This window comes from Primulina tabacum, chromosome 15 (assembly GCF_025594145.1).
Source record: "Primulina tabacum isolate GXHZ01 chromosome 15, ASM2559414v2, whole genome shotgun sequence".
In the NCBI taxonomy this organism is placed as follows: domain Eukaryota; kingdom Viridiplantae; phylum Streptophyta; class Magnoliopsida; order Lamiales; family Gesneriaceae; genus Primulina; species Primulina tabacum.
In genome coordinates this window covers 5,861,934-5,881,807 of record NC_134564.1, presented here as the reverse complement: position 1 = coordinate 5,881,807, position 19,874 = coordinate 5,861,934, and the positions used below count along the sequence as shown (strand labels likewise).

At 43.5% G+C, this 19,874-nt stretch overlaps 2 protein-coding genes across 2 annotated transcripts; one reads left to right on the top strand and one right to left on the bottom strand.

Annotated features, from left to right (window-relative positions):
* The first annotated feature begins 292 nt into the window (after positions 1–292).
* Positions 293–1,844, top strand: LOC142527493 (uncharacterized). Its single transcript, XM_075632308.1, has 2 exons — positions 293–995; positions 1,082–1,844. Exons 1-2 carry the CDS (start codon positions 306–308, stop codon positions 1,619–1,621), a joined length of 1,230 nt encoding a protein of 409 aa, XP_075488423.1. The 5' UTR covers positions 293–305; the 3' UTR covers positions 1,622–1,844.
* Positions 1,845–3,703: 1,859 nt separating this feature from the next.
* LOC142525836 (uncharacterized) lies at positions 3,704–7,141 on the bottom strand. Its single transcript, XM_075630125.1, has one exon. It carries the CDS (start codon positions 7,139–7,141, stop codon positions 3,704–3,706), a length of 3,438 nt encoding a protein of 1,145 aa, XP_075486240.1.
* Between the last annotated feature and the right edge of the window lie 12,733 nt (positions 7,142–19,874).

Genomic DNA, 19,874 nt, shown 5'->3' with positions numbered 1-19,874 from the left:
AAAAGATGGACCTTTCTATGTAACCTCCCGGTCTAGCCACAAACTGTTCGATGAGGCCCCCAGTCATGTGAAGGACTGGAAAAAATACTTCTTCTTTGTACAGCCACCCAAAGAATTGACTTGCTTTACCGATTGGTACCCTGTCTTCACTAAACCCAAACTTTCCAAGATTTATAAGAAAGATGAGGAGTACCTACAGATAATGAGTGTACTAGGAGATCGATGCTTTAACATTCCCAAACTTCTATCTGAGGATCTCCTATGTCATGCCGGGTTAAGTCCCGTTAAAATTAAGCTGAAGGAGAATGCTGGTAGATAATCTCATCTGTCCATACTTCTTGTTTTTCTTTTATTTATTATGTTACTTGATAACATTCTCATTTGGTTCCTCGTCTCTGCTTGCAGGTACTAGAGTCATGAACGCCCTATTTCTCCGTGAACTTTCCAAGACAAAGGCCGGGGGTTCTTCATCAGCTTCCCAGAAATCCATTACCCCGGCAGTCACGATGGGCCCAAAGGGAGATTGTTCTGCTGCTGAGAAAAAGAAAACAGGTTCCTGTTCTACTATCGCGAAGAAGCCTGCTAGCTCCCCTAGCTCCCCTACTGCTGCGAAGAAGAAGAAGGCAGGCTCCTCCTCCTCCGCCTCAGAGCGAGCCTCCTCGCCACCTCCTCGCGCCAAGTCCCCTCCTCCGTCTGGTAAGCAAAATGCATCCACTTATCTTAGCCCGTCAGCCCCTCAGCATGGCAAGCGCAAGATTTCTGAGATTTCTGTCGTATCGGTCTCTTCTCCAGAGGGGTCCGAGCCCGATGAGGGGCCTCCCCTCGCATCGGCGGTGCATCCTCTATACACTTCGGATTCGGCCATCGTGGGGCGGGGTCCTACTCCTCTAGCTCAGAAGATAATGTATCAGCTTCCTTCCGACGCCGATGCAGCGTTCATGGGTTCACTGGGGTGGTCAGACCTCCTCCGCCGGACATGCAGCAGTGTCACCGAGGTATACTTCTCCTTATAACCTTTAGATTGATGTTTAATATACATTTGATCTTCTTATCGTCTTTTCACCCTTGTCTACTTATGCAGGGCATGATGTATGTCGGGGAGTTGGCTGAGCGTGCTCACGCCGCTCGATCTGACTCTTGTCAAGAATTACGCGAGGTTCAGGCTCTCCGCGAACAGCTCCAGGCTACTATTGATGAGATGAAAGTGTCGCATGCCAAGGAGCTTTCGGAGTCCCAAGCTCAATTGTCGGAGTCCCAAGCTCAATTGTCAGAGTCCCAGATCCAGTGCGGCGAGCTCTCAAAACAGAAGCAGGAGTCTCAGCGGCTGATAGAGGATCAAGCTAAAGAGATCAAGAAGCTGAAGAAAGAATTAAAGAACTCACAGGCTGAGCTTAAAGACGCCAAGGCACGACATGTTGCAGAAGCCTCCTCCTTCAAAGAGGAATTTCTCAAATCCGAAGAATTTGTCGAGATCTGTGGCCCGAAAGCTTTTCACTACCTGGGGGTGGGTTTCGAGGGTGCAGTCGGCCTTTTCCATGCTCAGGGCTATCCTCCGCCAGGCGCCCCTACTGACTTTATCGACTTCGAGGGCTTCATATCGAGTCTTCCCCCCGATTCCTAGATTGAGCCCCTTTATTTATGTTATTTTCTGCATTGTTTTATTTTCCATAGGATTATGCGACTTTTGGGACGTTTACATTTGGTTCTTTCCTTTTGCGCACTTTTGACATGTACGAACTCGTTTTATTTATGCAACCTTGAGTATTTTGCATTTGAATTTACTGCTTCTCACGAGTTTGTCTCTGATACTATTAACCTGTTAGGGCAAATAAAATCATCACCCTCTAACTCCTCTGCTAGATCATACCTTAGCAGGACAATAAAAATCAACCACCTTCCCCTGCTAACTCCTCTGCTCGGTGGCAGGAAAATAGAAATTCACCATCTCCACCATCTAACTCCTCTGCTAGGTGACACCTTAGCAGGAAAATAAAAATCAACCACCTTCCCCCTCTAACTCCTCTACTAGACGATGCCTTAGTAGGAAAATAGAAATTAATACCATCACCCTCTACTCCTCTACTAGGCGATGCCTTTAGCAGGAAAATAGAAATCAACACCATCATCCTCTAACTCCTCTGCTGGGTGACACCTTAGCAGGAAAATAGAAATCAACACCATCACCCTCTAACTTCTCTGCCAGGTCATACCTTAGCAGGAAAATATAAATTCACCATCTCCACCCTCTAACTCCTCTGCTAGGTGACACCTTAGCAGAAAAATAGAAATCAACACCATCACCCTCTAACTCCTCTGCCAGGTCATACCTTAGCAGGAAAATAGAAATTCACCATCTCCACCCTCTAACTACTCTGCTAGGTGACACCTTAGCAGGAAAATAGAAATCAACACCATCACCCTCTAGCTCATCTGTCAGGTCATACCTTAGCAGGAAAATAGAAATTCACCATCTCCACCCTCTAACTCCTCTGCTAGGTGACACCTTAGCAGGAAAATAGAAATCAACACCATCACCCTCTAACTCCTCTGCTAGGTCTGGCCTTAGCAGGAAAATAAAAATTCACCTCCCCCACCCTCTAACTCCTCTGCTAGGTCGGGCCTTAGCAGGAAAATTTAATTTCTCCCCTGCAATCTGCTCCTCTACTAGGCGATGCCATAGTAGGAAAATTTAATTTTTCTCCACCCCAACTCTGCTCCTCTGCTAGGCGATGCCTTAGCAGGAAAATTTAATTTTTCTCACTTTCATAATACACCACCATTCATGAACTGAAAAGAAGAACTTGATTTTATTGAATTCCAATGGATTACATAAGAAAGTTTAGAAAGTAAAATACATCGACGACAGAATCAAGAATAATACTTCCTAAGGTGATAAGCATTCCAAGGCCTCTTCAAAGCTTTGCCTTGCGCATTCTCTAAGTAATAGGCTCCAGAGCTCAGCCTCTCGATCACTTTGAAGGGACCCTCCCACTTTGGGTCCAGTTTTCCTCTCTGCTCCTCTTGCACCTTCCTCAGAACCAAGTCACCCACCTGAAAGTTCCTCTGCACGACTCTTCGATTATAAGACTGTGCAATGCGGTTCTTATAAGCTTCCAATTGAATGCTGGCAGCCTCCCTTTTTCCTTCCAAAAGATCAAGGTCAGTAGCGCGTCTCGCACCATTGTCCTCGTCATAAAACATCACCCTTGCCGATTCCAACCCGATCTCAGCCGGAAGCACTGCTTCATTACCGTAGACCAAACTGAAAGGAGTTTCTTTGGTTCCCTCTCTCGGAGTGGTTCGGTATGCCCATAAGACACTTGGTAGCTCATCCACCCAATTGCCTTTGGCTTTGCCCAGTCGAACTTTCAGACCCTGTACCAGCGTCCGATTAGTCACCTCCGCCTGGCCATTACTCTGCGGGTAAGCTACAGAGGTAAAGACTTGTTGGATCTTCATCTCTTTACACCAAGCTTCGATTTTGGCCCCTTGGAACTGTCTCCCATTATCGGATATCAGCCTCCTAGGTACCCCGTACCTGCATACTATACTCTTCCACAAGAATTTCAGGACGTCGTTCTCAGTGAATCTGGCCAAAGGCTCTGCTTCCACCCACTTTGAAAAATAATCAACTGCTACCAGTAGGAATTTTTTCTGAGCAGGAGCTATAGGAAAAGGTCCCACGATATCCATTCCCCACTGGTCAATGGTCAAAGGGACAGGCGGCCGTGACAGACTTCATCATCGCGGCCGGCCGGTGATTCAACCGCGCATGACGTTGACAACTATCACAAGACATTACCAACTCTTGAGCATCATGCAGCACTGAGGGCCAAGAATAACCGGCGAGCAGTACTTTTCTTGCTAATGCATAAGCCCCTAAATGATTTCCACAACACCCCTCGTGAACTTCTCGGAGCACATAATCAGCCTCTTTGTAACTTAAGCACCGAAGAAGTGGCCCTGCAAAAGACGTTCTAAACAACACGTCCCCAACCATTACATAGCGTGAACATTTTATCTTCAACTTACGAGCTTCGCGAGGGTTATCAGGAAGCTTTCCCTCTTTCAGGTAATCAATTATGTCAGTCCTCCAATTATCTTCTTCTTGCTCAACTGCAGGTGAACTCGTGTGAGGTGTGAGTTCGATTTGAAATACAACATCTCTATTCTTCCAACTTCCCATCGTTCCAGCCATTTTGGCTAGAGTGTCTGCCTTTTCATTTTCTTTCCTGGGAATATGTTCAAATGTAATCTCTGTGAATTTCTCTCTGATTCTGTTCACTTCTCGAGCATACTCAATAAGCTTCTCATCTTTCACATCATACATCCCCTTCATCTGTTGCGCTACCAACTGTGAGTCAGAAAAAATAAGTAACCGGGTAGCTCCCACATTTATGGCTGCTCGAAGTCCTGCCAACACAGCCTCATACTCTGCCTCATTATTGGATGCTCGAAAGTCCAACCTTACAGCCAACTTCACTTCTTCCCCAGCTGGTGAAATCAGTACTACTCCAACCCCACTTCCGTCCTTCGACGAGGAACCATCCACATACACCTTCCAAGGGTCCTCATTCTCCTGATGTACAGTCTCAGCCAGAAAATCGGCTAACGCTTGTGCTTTAATAGCTGTTCTCGGCTCATACTGGATGTCATATTCTCCCAACTCCGTAGTCCACTTAACCAGGCGGCCGGACATATCAGAATGAGTGAGAATTCTGCCTAATGGACTGTTAGTGAGCACCACAATCGGATGAGATAAGAAGTAAGGCCTCAAGCGTCTGGCTGTCATTACCAACGCCAAAGCCAACTTTTCCAACCCCGAGTATCGGATCTCTGCCCCCTTGAGTGCATGCGAAACATAGTACACCGGCTGTTGAACTGATCCATCAAGCTTGACAAGGACCGAACTCACGGCCCCTTCAGTGGCAGATAAATATACCCACAAAGGCTCCCCCGCTGCCGGTTTGGCTAGAACAGGAAGCTCGGCAAGGTACTCCTTCAGTTCTGTGAAAGCCTTCTCGCAATCCGGCCCCCACTCAAATTTTTTCGCCTTTCGCAGGGTCCGGAAAAAAGTTAAACTTCTATGGGCGGATCTCGAGATAAAACGTGCCAGCGCAGCAATCCTCCCTGCCAACTGCTGAACATCTTTGGGCCCCTGAGGAGAGACCATATTTTGGATAGCTTGAACTTTCATAGGGTTAGCCTCAATTCCCCTCTCCGTCACCATATAACCCAGAAACTTCCCACTCTTCACCCCAAATATACACTTCTGAGGGTTCAACTTCAGCCCATAGGACCTGAGGGTGGAAAAGGTCTCCACTAAGTCAGGTATGAGCAGGGCTGAATCCTTAGACTTTACCATGATGTCATCCACATACACTTCCACATTCCTCCACACCTGCTTAGAAAAGACTTTATCCATCAACCGCTGATACGTGGCTCCGGCATTTTTTAGTCCGAAGGGCATGACCACGTAACAGAAAGTTCCTTCAGAGGTGATGAAACTTACTTTATCTTGATCCTCCACGGCCAAGGGGATTTGATGGTACCCCTGATAAGCGTCCAGCATGCACAAATACTGGTGTTTGGCTATGGAGTCCACCAACTGATCTATTCGCGGCAAGGGATAACAATCTTTAGGACATGCCTTGTTGAGATCTCTGAATTCCACACACATCCTCCATTTTCCCGAACTTTTCGGAACAAGAACGACATTCGAGAGCCAAGTAGGAAATTGTACCTCTCGAATGTGCCCAGCACTGAGCAACTCTCCCACCTCCTTTTTTATAACTATATCTTTCTCGGGCCCGAAGTGTCTTTTCTTCTGCTTCACGGGACGAGAATTCGACAAGATGTTTAACCGATGTTCTGCTACATCTGGACTCGTCCCTGTGAGCTCTTGGGCTGACCAAGCGAACCTATTGAGATTAGCTTGTAAACAAGTAATAAGTTTTTCCCTTACCTCTGGGTCAAGGTCAGGGGTTATTCTTAGAGTTTTCTTGTCAGGCCCCAATGTCACGATCTCCGGCTTCTCATCCATCACCTCATGAACCTCTCTCCTTACCACGGGCAACCCGCTTCGCCCCCTTCTAATCATATTGACCTCCACACGTGCCCTCTTTCCCTCTTCTTTCACTATCCCCTCATAACACCGACGAGCGACTTTCTGGTCCCCACATAAGACTCCAACCTCCCTCCCCACAGGAAACTTCAACTTCTGATGATACGTGGACGCTACAGCTCTGAAATCCTTTAGGGCTGGTCGCCCCAGAATTCCATTGTAAGCGGATGGGGTGTCCACCACAGTAAATTTCGTCATCTTGGTCACCCGCCGAGGCTCATTCCCCAAAGATAAAGGAAGGACAATTTGACCCAGCGGCGGGATGGCATGTCCTGCGAACCCATATAGAGGAGTGGAGATTGGCTCAAACTCAAATCCTTCCACCTTCATCTGATCCAGAGTACTCTTGAACAGGATATTAACAGAGCTTCCATTATCAATAAAGATTCGTGCCACATCGTAATTGGCAACGGTGGTCGTCACCACCAAGGCATCGTTATGAGGAGCCACAATGCCTCGTAGATCCTCTGGCCCAAAACTGATGACAGGATCATGGGGTAAGTTCGCACTCCTCGATATTTCAAAATTCTCCAACCTCCTCCCATGCGCCTTCCGCGCTCGCCCGGAATCCCCATCAGTAGCACCCCCCGAGATCATATGAATTATTCCTCTCGTCGGGTGATTATCCTCATTCGTTCTCCTCCTCGGTTCAGCGGGCTCCCGAGGGACATCCTGACCTCGACCCTCTCTCCTCGGCTCTTCGATCCTCGGATGTATCCATGGAGGGCCTCGACCCCGCCTAGAAGACGGGCGAGATCTCAGCTCACTCCCGGACGAGGACCCTTCTTGTCTACCCCGTGGCGGAGGTCGAGCACTGCTCTCAACCCTCTGTGACTTCTCCCCCCTCTCCCCCGACTCCCTCACCTCCATCACCTTATCCCGACTCCTATTCAGAGGAACATGTGATGAGAATTGTCTTCTACCTTTGGTTCTGTCCTCATCTCTTTCCCCTGCACCCCTCTTCTTTCCACCTCTCTCGGCTCCCTCCACCCTACTTCCTCCGGACCGGTTTTCCATCCTCCTGTATCGTTGAGCATCCTCCAAGTTTACATATTTCTCAGCTCGAGCCAACAAATCATCATAGCTCGACGGAGGCTTCTTGACCAACGACTTAAAAAACTCTCCTCCCCTTAGTCCTTGTGTAAAGGCACTTATCATGATGTCAGGGGTAGCCGATGGTATTTCTAGCGCTGCAGTGTTGAAGCGCTGGACAAACTCCCGCAACGTTTCAGCCTCTTGCTGTTTCATCACAAACAAACTCAAATAGTTCTTTTGATGCCTCTTGCTGCTGGCAAATCGGTGCAAGAAGGCTGCAGAGAAATCCTCGAACGATTGTATGGAGTTGGGCTGCAGGGTATTAAACCATTGCTGGGCTGACCTCACCAACGTGCCCAGAAACACCCTGCACCTAACTCCGTCCGAATATTGGTGCAACAGAGCCGCATTCTCAAATCTCCCCAAGTGTTCCTCAGGGTCTGTATGTCCGTCATACTCTCCAACGTTTGATTGTCGGAAATTCGGAGGAAGCCCTTCCTCGAAGATGGCTAGTGAAAAAGGGCTTCCTCTCTTGGGTACCGGCGCCCTGCTTCCCACCTGCTCCCTCAACCTCCTTATCTCTTTCCACATCTCTCCCATCTCACTAATCTCCCCACTCTGGAGGGGTTGCGTCTCTTCAACCCTGCTATGATGGACCTCAACATTTTCCTCCCGCTCCTGATGGGCAGCTTGTTCCTCTACAAACATAGACTCTTGATTCCTCTTCATGGCCTCATCCACTGTTCGGGTGATAAATTGGCCCAGCTGTTCCAGGGTCAAGTTTCCCACATTCTCATTGGGACGGGTTTGCTCGACCCTCGTCTCGTGGATGGGCTCCTCAGTTCTGGCCTCTTGACGAGGTTGTTCTTGTCTCGTCTCAAGATGCGGTTGTTCCTGTCCCGCCTCAGCGCGAGATGGTTCGGGTCCCCTCCGAGGACGCGATGATGCTGAGGTGGCTCTTCCACTCCCTCTCCTCCCTACCATCTCTACGTCTTAACTCAAAGGTTCCCACAGACGGCGCCAAGTGATACTCACGGGAAATTTAGGGTCTGATCCACGCAAGCGTCACTAATCCAGACACGGGCTTCAAAATTACCCTGGGCCTGAAATCACAAATAAGACCGTTAGGAGGGGGCCAGGAGAGTATCCTGGCGTAGCCCCTCCGACGCTCAAGTCAGAGACTGAGGATATATGGGGGGAGCAGCTAAGGGCGCTGCTGAAAACAATATAGTGAATGAAATATCGTACGCTCAAACCTGGTATTTATAGGAGAATACCTGGGCTTGTCATGGGCCCTTCACCTGTGGGCCTTAGATATGGGCCGGGGGTTTGGGCCAGATCTTGATGGGCTCATCCATGGGGTATCAAGGTTTAAAATATTTTTATTATTTTCAATAGACTACGTTATTACGGGAAATCTTATATGTATCTTTTTATTTATGATTGATTATTTTATTCTTAATATATACAAAAAATTAAATTTAAATACTTCCAAATAAATATATCACTTTTAAATGACATTTTATGTTCACCTTACAAGATACTTTGTATTTTGTTTACAAGACTTAAGGACTGGTTCATAATTCCTCTATGTACGTGGCGAGTGACCTCGACTACGAGTTATTACATCTTTAAATCGTAGTAAGCGGATAAAACTTATTCGTAGGGAGACAATCCTTGCTTTGATCAGCAGTATCTTATGTGAATTTCTTGTTTATATTTTGATGTTTTATATTTTTTAATAAATACAAATCACATTAAAAAAATAATCCCCCATCCGTACATATGTAGTATAAATTATTCATTACTTGGTCAATTTGTAAAAAAAAATATTAAAAAAGATTTTAAAAAAATAAGATAGTGAATGAGTGAAGTAATTCTAACCGCAAAAAATAATAATAATAATATGAGGTAATTAAGGAAGAAAAATGACTTCAAGTGGGGTCCAAGTGTTGGCCAAACGCCGCAATGGAGAACATGATGCCTACGTCGGGCGGCTGCCGACCACCGCCCTAAGAGTGAGGAGTTGGTGGCCGGTGGGTTCGACAATGACATTCACTGATCTAATAATCCCAAAAAATATCCAAGATTTTGATTAAATCCCAAAATATAAGATTACCAAGCGGTAACTTTTTTTAATATAGTGAAGGATTTATTCAATGATTGAGTAAAATATATAAGCTAATTTAAAGAAAAGTAAGAATGGGAAGTTTTGATTGGCAAGAGAGTATATATTTATATTTCAAACAATGTCAAGAAATTAAAATATGTGAAATGTAATTAACGAAGAAATAGAGAATAAAAATGACTTAAATTTTTTTTTTTAGTTTATCTTTAAAGCTAAATAAAATGTGAATTGTTAAGTAATTTGATAATTGGTCCCACCGGGTTAGGAGTACTTAGGATTGCATGCGAGTTGATAGTAGTTGGGGTTGGACCTAACACTACCAAACACTACAATTTCCATTTAGAACATATCAATAATTACACATCACTTGATAGAGATGGGTGTAAATATTTTTAAAATTGAAGAAAGGAATATATATGTAATTCGTGGAAGCTTCCAATCTTTCTACCTAACACAATTAAAAAGAAAAGAAAAGAAAAGAAATGAAAAAAAAAGTAATGACCCACATGTATAATATTCACGTAGAAAAGTGAAACTCGGGATATCTTCTATCTTTTTGTTTTTTGTTTTTTGTTTTTTTGGTTTTTGTTTTGATATTTTGTTGAAATGTTTAAACTTAAGAAATAGAAATTAAGAAAAAAAGACAAAAAAAAAATTTGACCGAACAAAAATGTTCAAATATACGTCTTAAAGAAATCTTCCAAATTGCGAGGGAGGCGTTGAGGTGCCTAAAGGAGATGTCTCAGTGGGAGGCGCCTAGGCAACTTCCTGTCGCGCTGGAATTAGGAAGGCGCCAGTAAAATAGCGCATAGGCGCTGAAAATTACGAGTTTTCATGATATCTTTCATACAAATAGTATCTCTTGACGTTTTTCTTCAGAATTTTGGATGAATGGATACCTATAAGATGGAACATATCCCTAATAATTTATATCTATAAATACATTATCAAAGAAAACAAGAGAATATTTTTGTTATCATCAGATTTTTCTACACATTTGCATCATATAATCATATTCTGAACAAGATACTCCAAAAGAAAAATGATAAAACGCCATATGAATTGTGGAAAGGGCATAAATCTTCTTACAAATAACATTAGAATTTGAAATACCAAAGCTCAAGCAAGTCAGAATTGGACCAAAGACGGTCGACTGAATATTCATTGGATATGATCATAACATTAGTGACTATATATTCATAGTTCACAAATCTAAAAATCTTGAAATGAATATAGGAATTACAATTGATTCAAGAAATGTCATATTTTTTGAAAATATATTTCCTAGCAAAGTAAGGCAAGAAGAAGTTTCTAGCAAAAGAAAAATAGAAAAGGTGGATGAAGATTTTGCTTCTACCGATGGACCATCACAAGATAAAAAAGCTAGGACAATTGAAAGCTTACTAAAAAAAGAAGAACCTAGGCGAACTAAAAGAGCTAGAACCTTGATTTTATTTTTGTCCAGATTTCCGTAATTACATGGTGGAAAATGAAACAAATAAAGTGAACCAAAGAACTTACAAGATGCATTGTTTAGCCCTAAAGTTATTGTGTAAGTACTATTTTTTTGGTTTTTCATAAACCATCAAGAAGTTCAACACATCAAGTTCACTTCGTGACCAATTATAGTATTCTACTAAGGAAGGTTTAAGACCAAAAACCACATATCCTGATGTGATAATATTTTGTGCATACTCTATTTCGATACCACGTGCATTCATGTGGGGGATTGTTGGAATTTTTGAGCTTAATGAATAAAATTTAAGTAAAAGAAAAGATAAAGAAAATTTTACCAAACAAGAACATTCAGATGTGCGCCTTAAAAATTGTGATAAAGTTTCCCAAACAGCAAAGAAGACACCTAAACTGGGCGCCTCAGCACCGTTCGTGCCTTGGAAATATCAAGGGCAGTAGAGGAGGCACTTAAGTTCCTTCCAAAGGCGCCTTAGCGTCTCTCTTGTTGTCCTGGAAATTCCAGGGCAGAGAGTGAGGGGCATAGGCACCCGACGATGCCGATTGACAGAAAGTTACGAGTTTTCATGATATCTTGCATCCAAATGGTGTTTCTTGACGTTTTTCATCAGACTTTTGGATGAAAGGACATATATTAGATAAAACAACAATCCCTAATGATTGAGATATGCAAATACATTATCAAATAGCAAGAGAACATTTTTTTATCAGCAGAATTTTCTGTACACTTGTATTTATTTTACATATTCTTCTTCTTCTTTCTTTCATTAAAAGAGAGTACACTCTATTTTCTGGTCATTAATCTTACAATTTACAGTGTTTTTGTTGCAAGAAGGAGCCATTATATCTTGGAAAAGAATTGTCATAACCGGAGCACCAAGACTGGGAAAAGATTTCTTAAAGAGAGAGTGTTCAACATTCGCCTCAACTCAAAATTTCAAGGTACATCACAAACAACATATTTATGATAAAGAATTATTAATGCAAACTTAATTAATATTAATGCGGGATTCCTAGGATTCGAGTAATATTCTTAACCCAAAATAAAATGAGAAATAAAATTTTTGATAATGTAATTTACACATTTTTCCATAAATTTACATCAAAGCTTCAATGTCCTAGTGGTTGATATTTGTAGTTTCAATATTTAAAAGTTTACGTCAAGGTGAAATTTAAGTCGTATAGGCAATTTTCTCTTAAAAAACTAAGATCTCCAATTTTAAATTCCATGTCCGATTTACAACTAAGCATTTTCTAATTGTCCAATCAAAAAAAGATTAAAATCGAAAAAAAATTGTAAAATAACGTATAAAAACTGAAAATTTTGAGATACCAGAATTACAAGTGAAAAATATACAAATTACGACTGTACTTCTCCCTCATACCAAACTCAAAACGTAAAAACGAGGGTGATACCCAGGGATGAACCCATCAAGATCCGGCCCAAATTCCCGACCCATCATTAAGGCCCACAGGTGAATGGCCCATGACAAGCCCAGGTATTCTTCTATAAATACCAGGTTGGAGCGTATGATTATTGGATTCACTATATTGTTTTCAGCAGCGCCCTTAGCTGCTCCCCCCATATATCCTCAGTCTCTGACTTGAGCGTCGGAGAGGCTACGCCAGGATACTCTCCTGGCCCCCTCCTAACGGTCTTATTTGTGATTTCAGGCCCATGATAATTTTGAAGCCCGTGTCTGGATTAGTGATGCTTGCGTGGATCGGACCCTAAATTTCCCGTGAGTATCACTTGGCGCCGTCTGTGGGAACACTTGAGTTGAGACGTAGAGATGGTAGGCAAGAAAGGAAGTAGAAGAGTTACCTCGGCATCATCGCGTCCTCAGAGGGGACCCGAACAATCTCATGTTGAGACAAGACAAGAACAACTGCATCTTGAGACGAGACATGAACAACCTCGTCAAGAAGCCAGAACTGAGCAGCCCATCCACGAGACGAGGGTCGAGCAAACCCATCCCAATGAGAATGTGGGAAACTTGACCCTGGAACAGCTGGGCCAATTTATCACCCGAACAGTGGATGAGGCCATGAAGAGGAATCAAGAGTCTATGTTTGCAGAAGAGCAGGCCGCTCACCAGGAGCGAGAGGAGAATGTGAAGGGCAGTCAGAGTAGGGTGGAGGAGACACGACCCCTACCAAGTGAGGAGAATCCGGAGATGGAGGAGATGTGGAGGGAGATACAGATGTTGAGGCAGCAGTTGGGAAGCAGAGCACCGGCACCCAAGAGAGGAAGTCCCTTTTCACTAGCCATTTTAGAAGAAGAACTTCCTCCAAATTTTCGACAGTCGAATGTGGGAGAGTACGATGGACATACTGACCCCGAGGAACACTTGGGGAGATTTGAGAATGCGGCCATGTTACATCAATATTCAGATGGAGTCAGGTGCAGGGTGTTCCTGGGCACGTTGGTGAGCTTTCTTGCACAGATTTGCCAGCAGCAAGAGGCACCAGAAAAATTATTTGACCCTGTTCGTGATGAAACAGCAAAAGAATGAAACTTTGCGAGAATTTGTCCAGCGTTTCAACAGTGCAGCGCTGGAAATACCAGCGGCTACCCCTGACATCATGATAAGTGCCTTCACACAAGGACTGAGGGGAGGGGAGTTTTTCAAGTCGTTGGTCATGAAGCCTCCGTTGAGCTATGATGATCTGTTGGCTCGAGCTGAGAAATATGTAAACTTGGAAGATGCCCAACGGTACAGAAGGATGGAGAGCCGGCCCGGAGGAAGTAGAGTTGAGGGAGCGGAGAAAGGAGGAAGGAAGAGGGGTGCGGGGGAAAGAGAGGAAGACAGAACTAGTAGTAGAAGACAATTCTCATCCCATGTTCCCCTAGATAGGAGTCGGGACGAGGTGATGGAGGTGAGGGAGCCTGCGGGGAGGTGGGAGAAGTCGCGAAGGGTTGGGTACAGTGCTAGATTATCTTCACGGGATAGACGAGAAGGATCCTCATTAAGGAGTCGACAAAGGTCTCGCTCGCCCCCTAGGCGTGGTCAAGGCCCTCCATGGATAAATCAGAGGATGGGTGAGCAGAGAGGGGAAGGTGGATGTCAAGATGTCCCTCAGGAGCTCGTGGAACCGAGGAGGGGAATGAATGAGGATAACCACCCTACGAGAGGAATGATTCATATGATCTCGGGGGGTGCTACTGATGGAGACTCTGGGCGAGCTCGGAAAGCACATGGGAGAAAATTGGAGAACTTTGAGATATATAGTGGTGCAGACTTACCACAAGACCCCATCATCAGCTTTGGGCCGGAAGACCTCCGAGGCGTTGTGACTCCACATAACGATGCCTTGGTGGTGACGGCCACCATTGCCAATTATGATGTGGCAAGGATATTTATTGATAATGGAAGCTCCGTGAACGTCTTGTTTAAGAGCACGTTGGATCAAATGAAGATGAGAGGATTTGAGTTTGAGCCGGTATCCACCCCGCTGTATGGGTTTGCAGAACACGTCATCTTGTCTTTGGGTCAGATTGTTCTTCCCCTATCCTTGGGGACTGATCCTCGGCGGGTAACAAAGGTGATAGCCTTCACTGTAGTAGATACCCAGTCATCGTATAGTGGAATTCTAGGACGACCAGCCCTGAAGGATTTTAGAGCAGTAGCTTCCAGTTATCATCAGAAGCTTAAGTTTCCGGTGGGAAGAGGAGTTGGAGTCCTGTGCGGGGACCAAAAAGTCGCACGTCGTTGTTATGAAAGAATCGTGAAGGAAGAAGAAAAGAGAAGTCACGAGCATTCGCATGGAAGCTTGAGCTCAGTCTTGCAGTTGTAGAGTCATTCGGAGAAGATTCAAAATGGGTAACTTTGTCCTGTGGAGGTACAAGAGGAGCTGAGAGGAAAGTTGGAGAATGCGCTGGGTAAGGCTCTAAAGAGGCATGAGAACGCTTACCACCTTAGAGAACATCTTCACTTCATTTTTGATGTATTTCGTTCCTGAATTTGTCTTACGTTATCAGTTGATATTTAATAAAGCCAAGTTCTTATATTAAGTTCGTGGTTGTTCTTGTATTATGAGGATTATATGAATTTTATTTTACCTGCTTAGGCTGCGCCTAGTAGAGGAGAAGAGTGGGGGGGGGGGGGGAGAAAAGTTAAATTTTTCCTGCTAAGGCATCGCCTAGCAGAGGAGTAGAGGCTGGGGTGGAGAATATTTATTTTCCTGCTAAGGCATCGCCTAGCAGAGGAGCAGAGTCGGCGATGAGAGGAGCAGAGTGGAAGAGAAGAATTTTTATTTTCCTGCTAAGGTATCTCCTAGCAGAGGAGTTAGAGGGTTGGGCGTTGAATTTTATTTTCCTGCTAAGGCCCGGCTTAGCAGAGGAGTTAAAGGGTGGAGGTGTTGATTTTATTTTCCTGCTAAGGCCCGGCTTAGCAGAGGAGTTAGGAGATGATGAGGTGAGAGTTTGATTTTTCCTACTAAGGCCCGGCTTAGCAGAGGAGTTAGATGGTGGAGATGTTGATTTTATTTTCCTGCTAAGGCATCGCCTAGCAGAGGAGTTAGAGGGTGGAGGTGTTGAATTTTATTTTCCTGCTAAGGCCCGGCTTAGCAGAGGAGTTAGGAGATGATGAGGTGAGAGTTTGATTTTTCCTGCTAAGGCCCGGCTTAGCAGAGGAGTTAGATGGTGGAGATTTTTATTTTATTTTCCTGCTAAGGCATCGCCTAGCAGAGGAGTTAGAGGGTGGAGGTGTTGATTTTATTTTCCTGCTAAGGCCCGGCTTAGCAGAGGAGTTATGAGATGATGAGGTGAGAGTTTGATTTTTCCTGCTAAGGCCCGGCTTAGCAGAGGAGTTAGAGGGTGGAGGTGTTGATTTTATTTTCCTGCTAAGGTATCACCTAGCAGAGGAGTTAAATGGAGGAGTTGAATTTTATTTTCCTGCTAGGGCCCGGCCTAGCAGAGGAGTTAGAGGGTGGAGGTGTTGAATTTAAATTTTCCTGCTAAGGTATCACCTAGCAGAGGAGTTGAATTTTATTTTCCTGCTAAGACCCGGCTTAGCAGAGGAGCTAGAGGTTGGGGGTAGTGAATTTTTATTTTCCTGCTAAGGCATCACCTAGCAGAGGAGCAGAGTTTGGGAGGAGAAAAATGTTATTTTCCTGCTAAGGCATCGCCTAGCAGAGGAGAAGAGTGGATGAGGAGAATTAAATTTATTTTTCCTGCTAAGGTGTCACCTAGCAGAGGAGTTGGAGGGTGGAGATGTTGAATTTTTATTTTCCTGCTAAGACATCGCCTAGCAGAGGAGCAAAGTTTGGGAAGAGAAAAATTTATTTGGTTAGTCGATAACAAAAGATGTTTAAGGGGAGCAGAGTTTACGGGGATCGACCTGCCCGGTCAGGTCGTGGGGTGTGGGGGCAACGCCCCCATAATTTTTTCAGAAATCACTCAATCATTCGCAAGGGAATATATCAAATTTCTCAACGTATTGGACGAGGCGAAGGCGTGGGCGAAGGCGTGAAGGCGAGCCTGTGGCGCGAGGGCAAGCGAGTGGCGGGCAGGCAGGCTCTCGGCGAGCTGGCGTGGCGTGGCGGGGGCGAGCAGGCGCTCGGGCGAGCCGGAGTGGCGGGCGAGCTGCCGGGCGCGGGAGAGCTGGCGTGCGGCGCTCGGGCGCGCGGCGAGCAGACGCTCGGCGGGCGAGGGCGAGAGCGGCAGGCAAGGGGCTAGGGGCGAGCTGGTGCTCGGGCGAGCTGGAGTGGCGGGCGAGCTGCCGGGCGCGGGCGAGCTGGCGTGTGGCGCTCGGGCGCGCGGCGAGCAGACGCTCGGCGGGCGAGGGCGAGAGCGGCAGGCGAGGGGCTAGGGGCGAGCTGGTGCTCGGGCGAGTTGGAGTGGCGGGCGAGCTGCGGGGTGCGGGCGAGCTGGCGTGGCGTGGCGCTGGCGAGCAGGCGCTAGGGCAAAGGCATGGCCGAGGGCTTGAGGGCGAGCCTGTGGCACGCGGGCGAGCCGGCGCCCAGGCGAGCAGGCGAACGTGGTGCGCGAGGGGGCGAGTGCTTCGGCAGGGCGCCGGACGAGCTCGGTGAGGGCGTGGCGCGCGGGAGCTGTGCGGCCGCGCGGGGCGAGGGCGCCGGGCGAGCGCGCGCAAGGGCGGACGCACGCTGTTGGGGCTAGCGTGCAGGCGGCGAGGTGATGATGAAGCGGTGCTAGGATTGATATTTGATTTGTTTCCAACTTTTTGGAGACCGACGGAGGCCTGGAAGAAAATGCACAACTCACGTGTTGTAAACCGAGAACAACGCAATCAATCGAACTTTGAACCTACGATTCAGTTCGACTCGGGAGGGGGATACTGGTGATACCCAGGGATGAACCCATCAAGATCCGGCCCAAATTCCCGGCCCATCATTAAGGCCCACAGGTGAATGGCCCATGACAAGCCCAGGTATTCTTCTATAAATACCAGGTTGGAGCGTATGATTATTGGATTCACTATATTGTTTTCAGCAGCGCCCTTAGCTGCTCCCCCCATATATCCTCAGTCTCTGACTTGAGTGTCGGAGGAGCTACGCCAGGATACTCTCATGGCCCCCTCCTAACGGTCTTATTTGTGATTTCAGGCCCATGATAATTTTGAAGCCCGTGTCTGGATTAGTGACGCTTGCGTGGATCGGACCCTAAATTTCCCGTGAGTATCAGAGGGCATTATATAAGATTAATAAACAATTAATGCGAGTGAGTGGGAAATAAATAACTAATCCCACATTAAATTTAAATAATGCAAGTTTGGTATGTTACGGCTAAAAAGGCCAAAACGTGAAGCAAGTTGGTGAACGGATGGTGCTGTCAATGGTCGACATTAGGAGTTTATTAAACAAATTAATATTAATCAAAATATTATTATTTAGTTATTGGATATATATTATATTAATATATTCAATTTCCCAACGAATTTGTTATCTAATCTTCTCCCGTTGCTTATCCATTGCATCATTGTTCGTGAATTGAAATACGTTGTTTATATAATCTGGTGCATAATTTAGGTAGGGATTGTGTAGGAAAAATCTATAAATATGCGTGCAAAATCGATTATTTATTTGATAGAAACCCTTATAAGTAGGAAAAACTTGTGTGAGAAGGTCTTAAGGATCGTATTTTGTGAGACGGATCTCTTATTTGGTTCATCTACGAAAAAATATTACTTTTTATGCTAAAAGTATTATTTTATATTATGAGTATCAGTAGGGTTGACATGTCTCACAAATAAAGATTCGTGAGACCGTCTCACAAGAGAACTACTCACTTATTTGGGTCATCTACGAAAAATTATTATTTTTTATGTTAAGAGTATTATTTTTTATTCTGAATATCGGTAGGGTTGACCCGTCTCACAGATAAAGATTCATGAGACCGTCTCACAAGAGACGATCTCACGAATTTTTATCTGTGAGACGGGTCAACCCTACCGATATTCACAATAAAAAGTAATACTCTTAGCATAAAAAGTAATATTTTTTTATAATCTAAATAAGAGATCTGTCCCACAAAATACAACCCGTGAGACCATCTCACACAAATTTTTGCCATTACTATTTGTGGTCATTCATTCAAAGCCAACAATCTTCCTATGTTTGTTCAATGGAAAGCCGAGAAACAAAAGGCCATAGGTCGTTTTTATTTTCAAGGAATTTATTTTTTTTTCAAAAAAAAAAATTACTATTTTAAATTTGTCCAATTATCTTAAATCCTTTTGAAATATATTCACGAGCTTACACCATCTTTTGGCACAAATTAAAAGTATTTCCTGGACAAAAAATGAAAAATCAAGAGATATATATTAAGACCTGAACTTGATGGCAACCATCAGTTTATTAATTCTACGTAAATCCGACGAGTCACGTATGTTTTTTTCACATAGACCCGACATTGCTCACATAAAAGACTATATGTGGACCATTTGAGTCGAATAAATGGCACGCAATCTACACACTCATGGGAACAGGGACGGAGCCGCCCTTGGGTTAGGATGAGCTCTAGCCCCGCCTATGTTTTTTTAAAAAAATTATTTAGTTTTTTATTTTTTTGGTCTCATGTTAAAAATTAAAAATACAACAACACTACAAATTAAATCACATTTCATTATCACATATTGGTTGGTTTTGTTGATTCTGAAATTATGTTATTTTTTTGTAAAATTCGACAATTCTAAAATTATGTCAAATATTTAGTGGTGATTATTTGAGTTACGATAATATTGACTTATGATGTATATGAATTTTTGAGTTTATATTTTTACTTTAAATATCTATTGGTGCGAATTTTGAAAAAAATGAACAATTGATTGAAATATTTGAGAATTATTGATATTGTAATTATTATAGTGCTTGTATTGCGATTATTTTAATTAGAATAATAGAGTTTTTGGGTAATTATGAGATTTGAAAAAAAATTTGTTGGACATATTTGGGATAATTGAAAATTTCTAGTTAGGTAACTAAAGGGATAAAGAAAAAAACTATAAAGTTAATTTTAAACCAAAATTGCAGACATCGACAAGTAACATATATCAATTATAATTTAGAGTGAGTAAGATATCAAATTCAGCCAAAATAACCGATCCGAACTGAAAATTTATTCGGAAATTCGGTTTTAGTTTTTTATAATATCGTTTAGTTCAATTCATTTTCGATTTTTAATATAAAACTTCAATTAACTAAACAAACCAATTTTTTATTAAAAAAATTAATATTATTAAATTTTCTAATAAAGTTTATAACAATATAAATATTACAAATTTCTAATTAAATTTTATTACACAATTGAATTATAAATAAAAATATTTTTTAAATAAAATTAAAAATTTATTTAATTTAATTTTTATATTATATTTTTTAATTAAAACTCGATTTTTTAAAAATTTTGGTTGATTCGATTACTGATGGAAAGAAATAACTAAAATTTTCGATTTGTCATAAAAAGAAAATTGGTTCAGTCAATGGTTCTGTCTGTACTGAACATTTCTTGACTGCCTAATATTTTTATTTGGGAAATTATATATATTTATGTAGTTAACAAAATTTAAATTTAAATTTTTTTATATTTAAATGTATTTACACAAGTATTTACGCAACCATACACAAATGAAGCTAAAATATATACTCTTATGT

Coding starts and splice junctions, on each gene's coding strand:
- LOC142527493 (XM_075632308.1), top strand. CDS start 306: ATGCTGGTAGATAATCTCATCTGTCCATACTTCTTGTTTTTCTTTTAT. Junction 996..1,081: donor CATGCAGCAGTGTCACCGAG/GTATACTTCTCC, acceptor CTACTTATGCAG/GGCATGATGTATGTCGGGGA.
- LOC142525836 (XM_075630125.1), bottom strand. CDS start 7,141: ATGGAAAACCGGTCCGGAGGAAGTAGGGTGGAGGGAGCCGAGAGAGGT.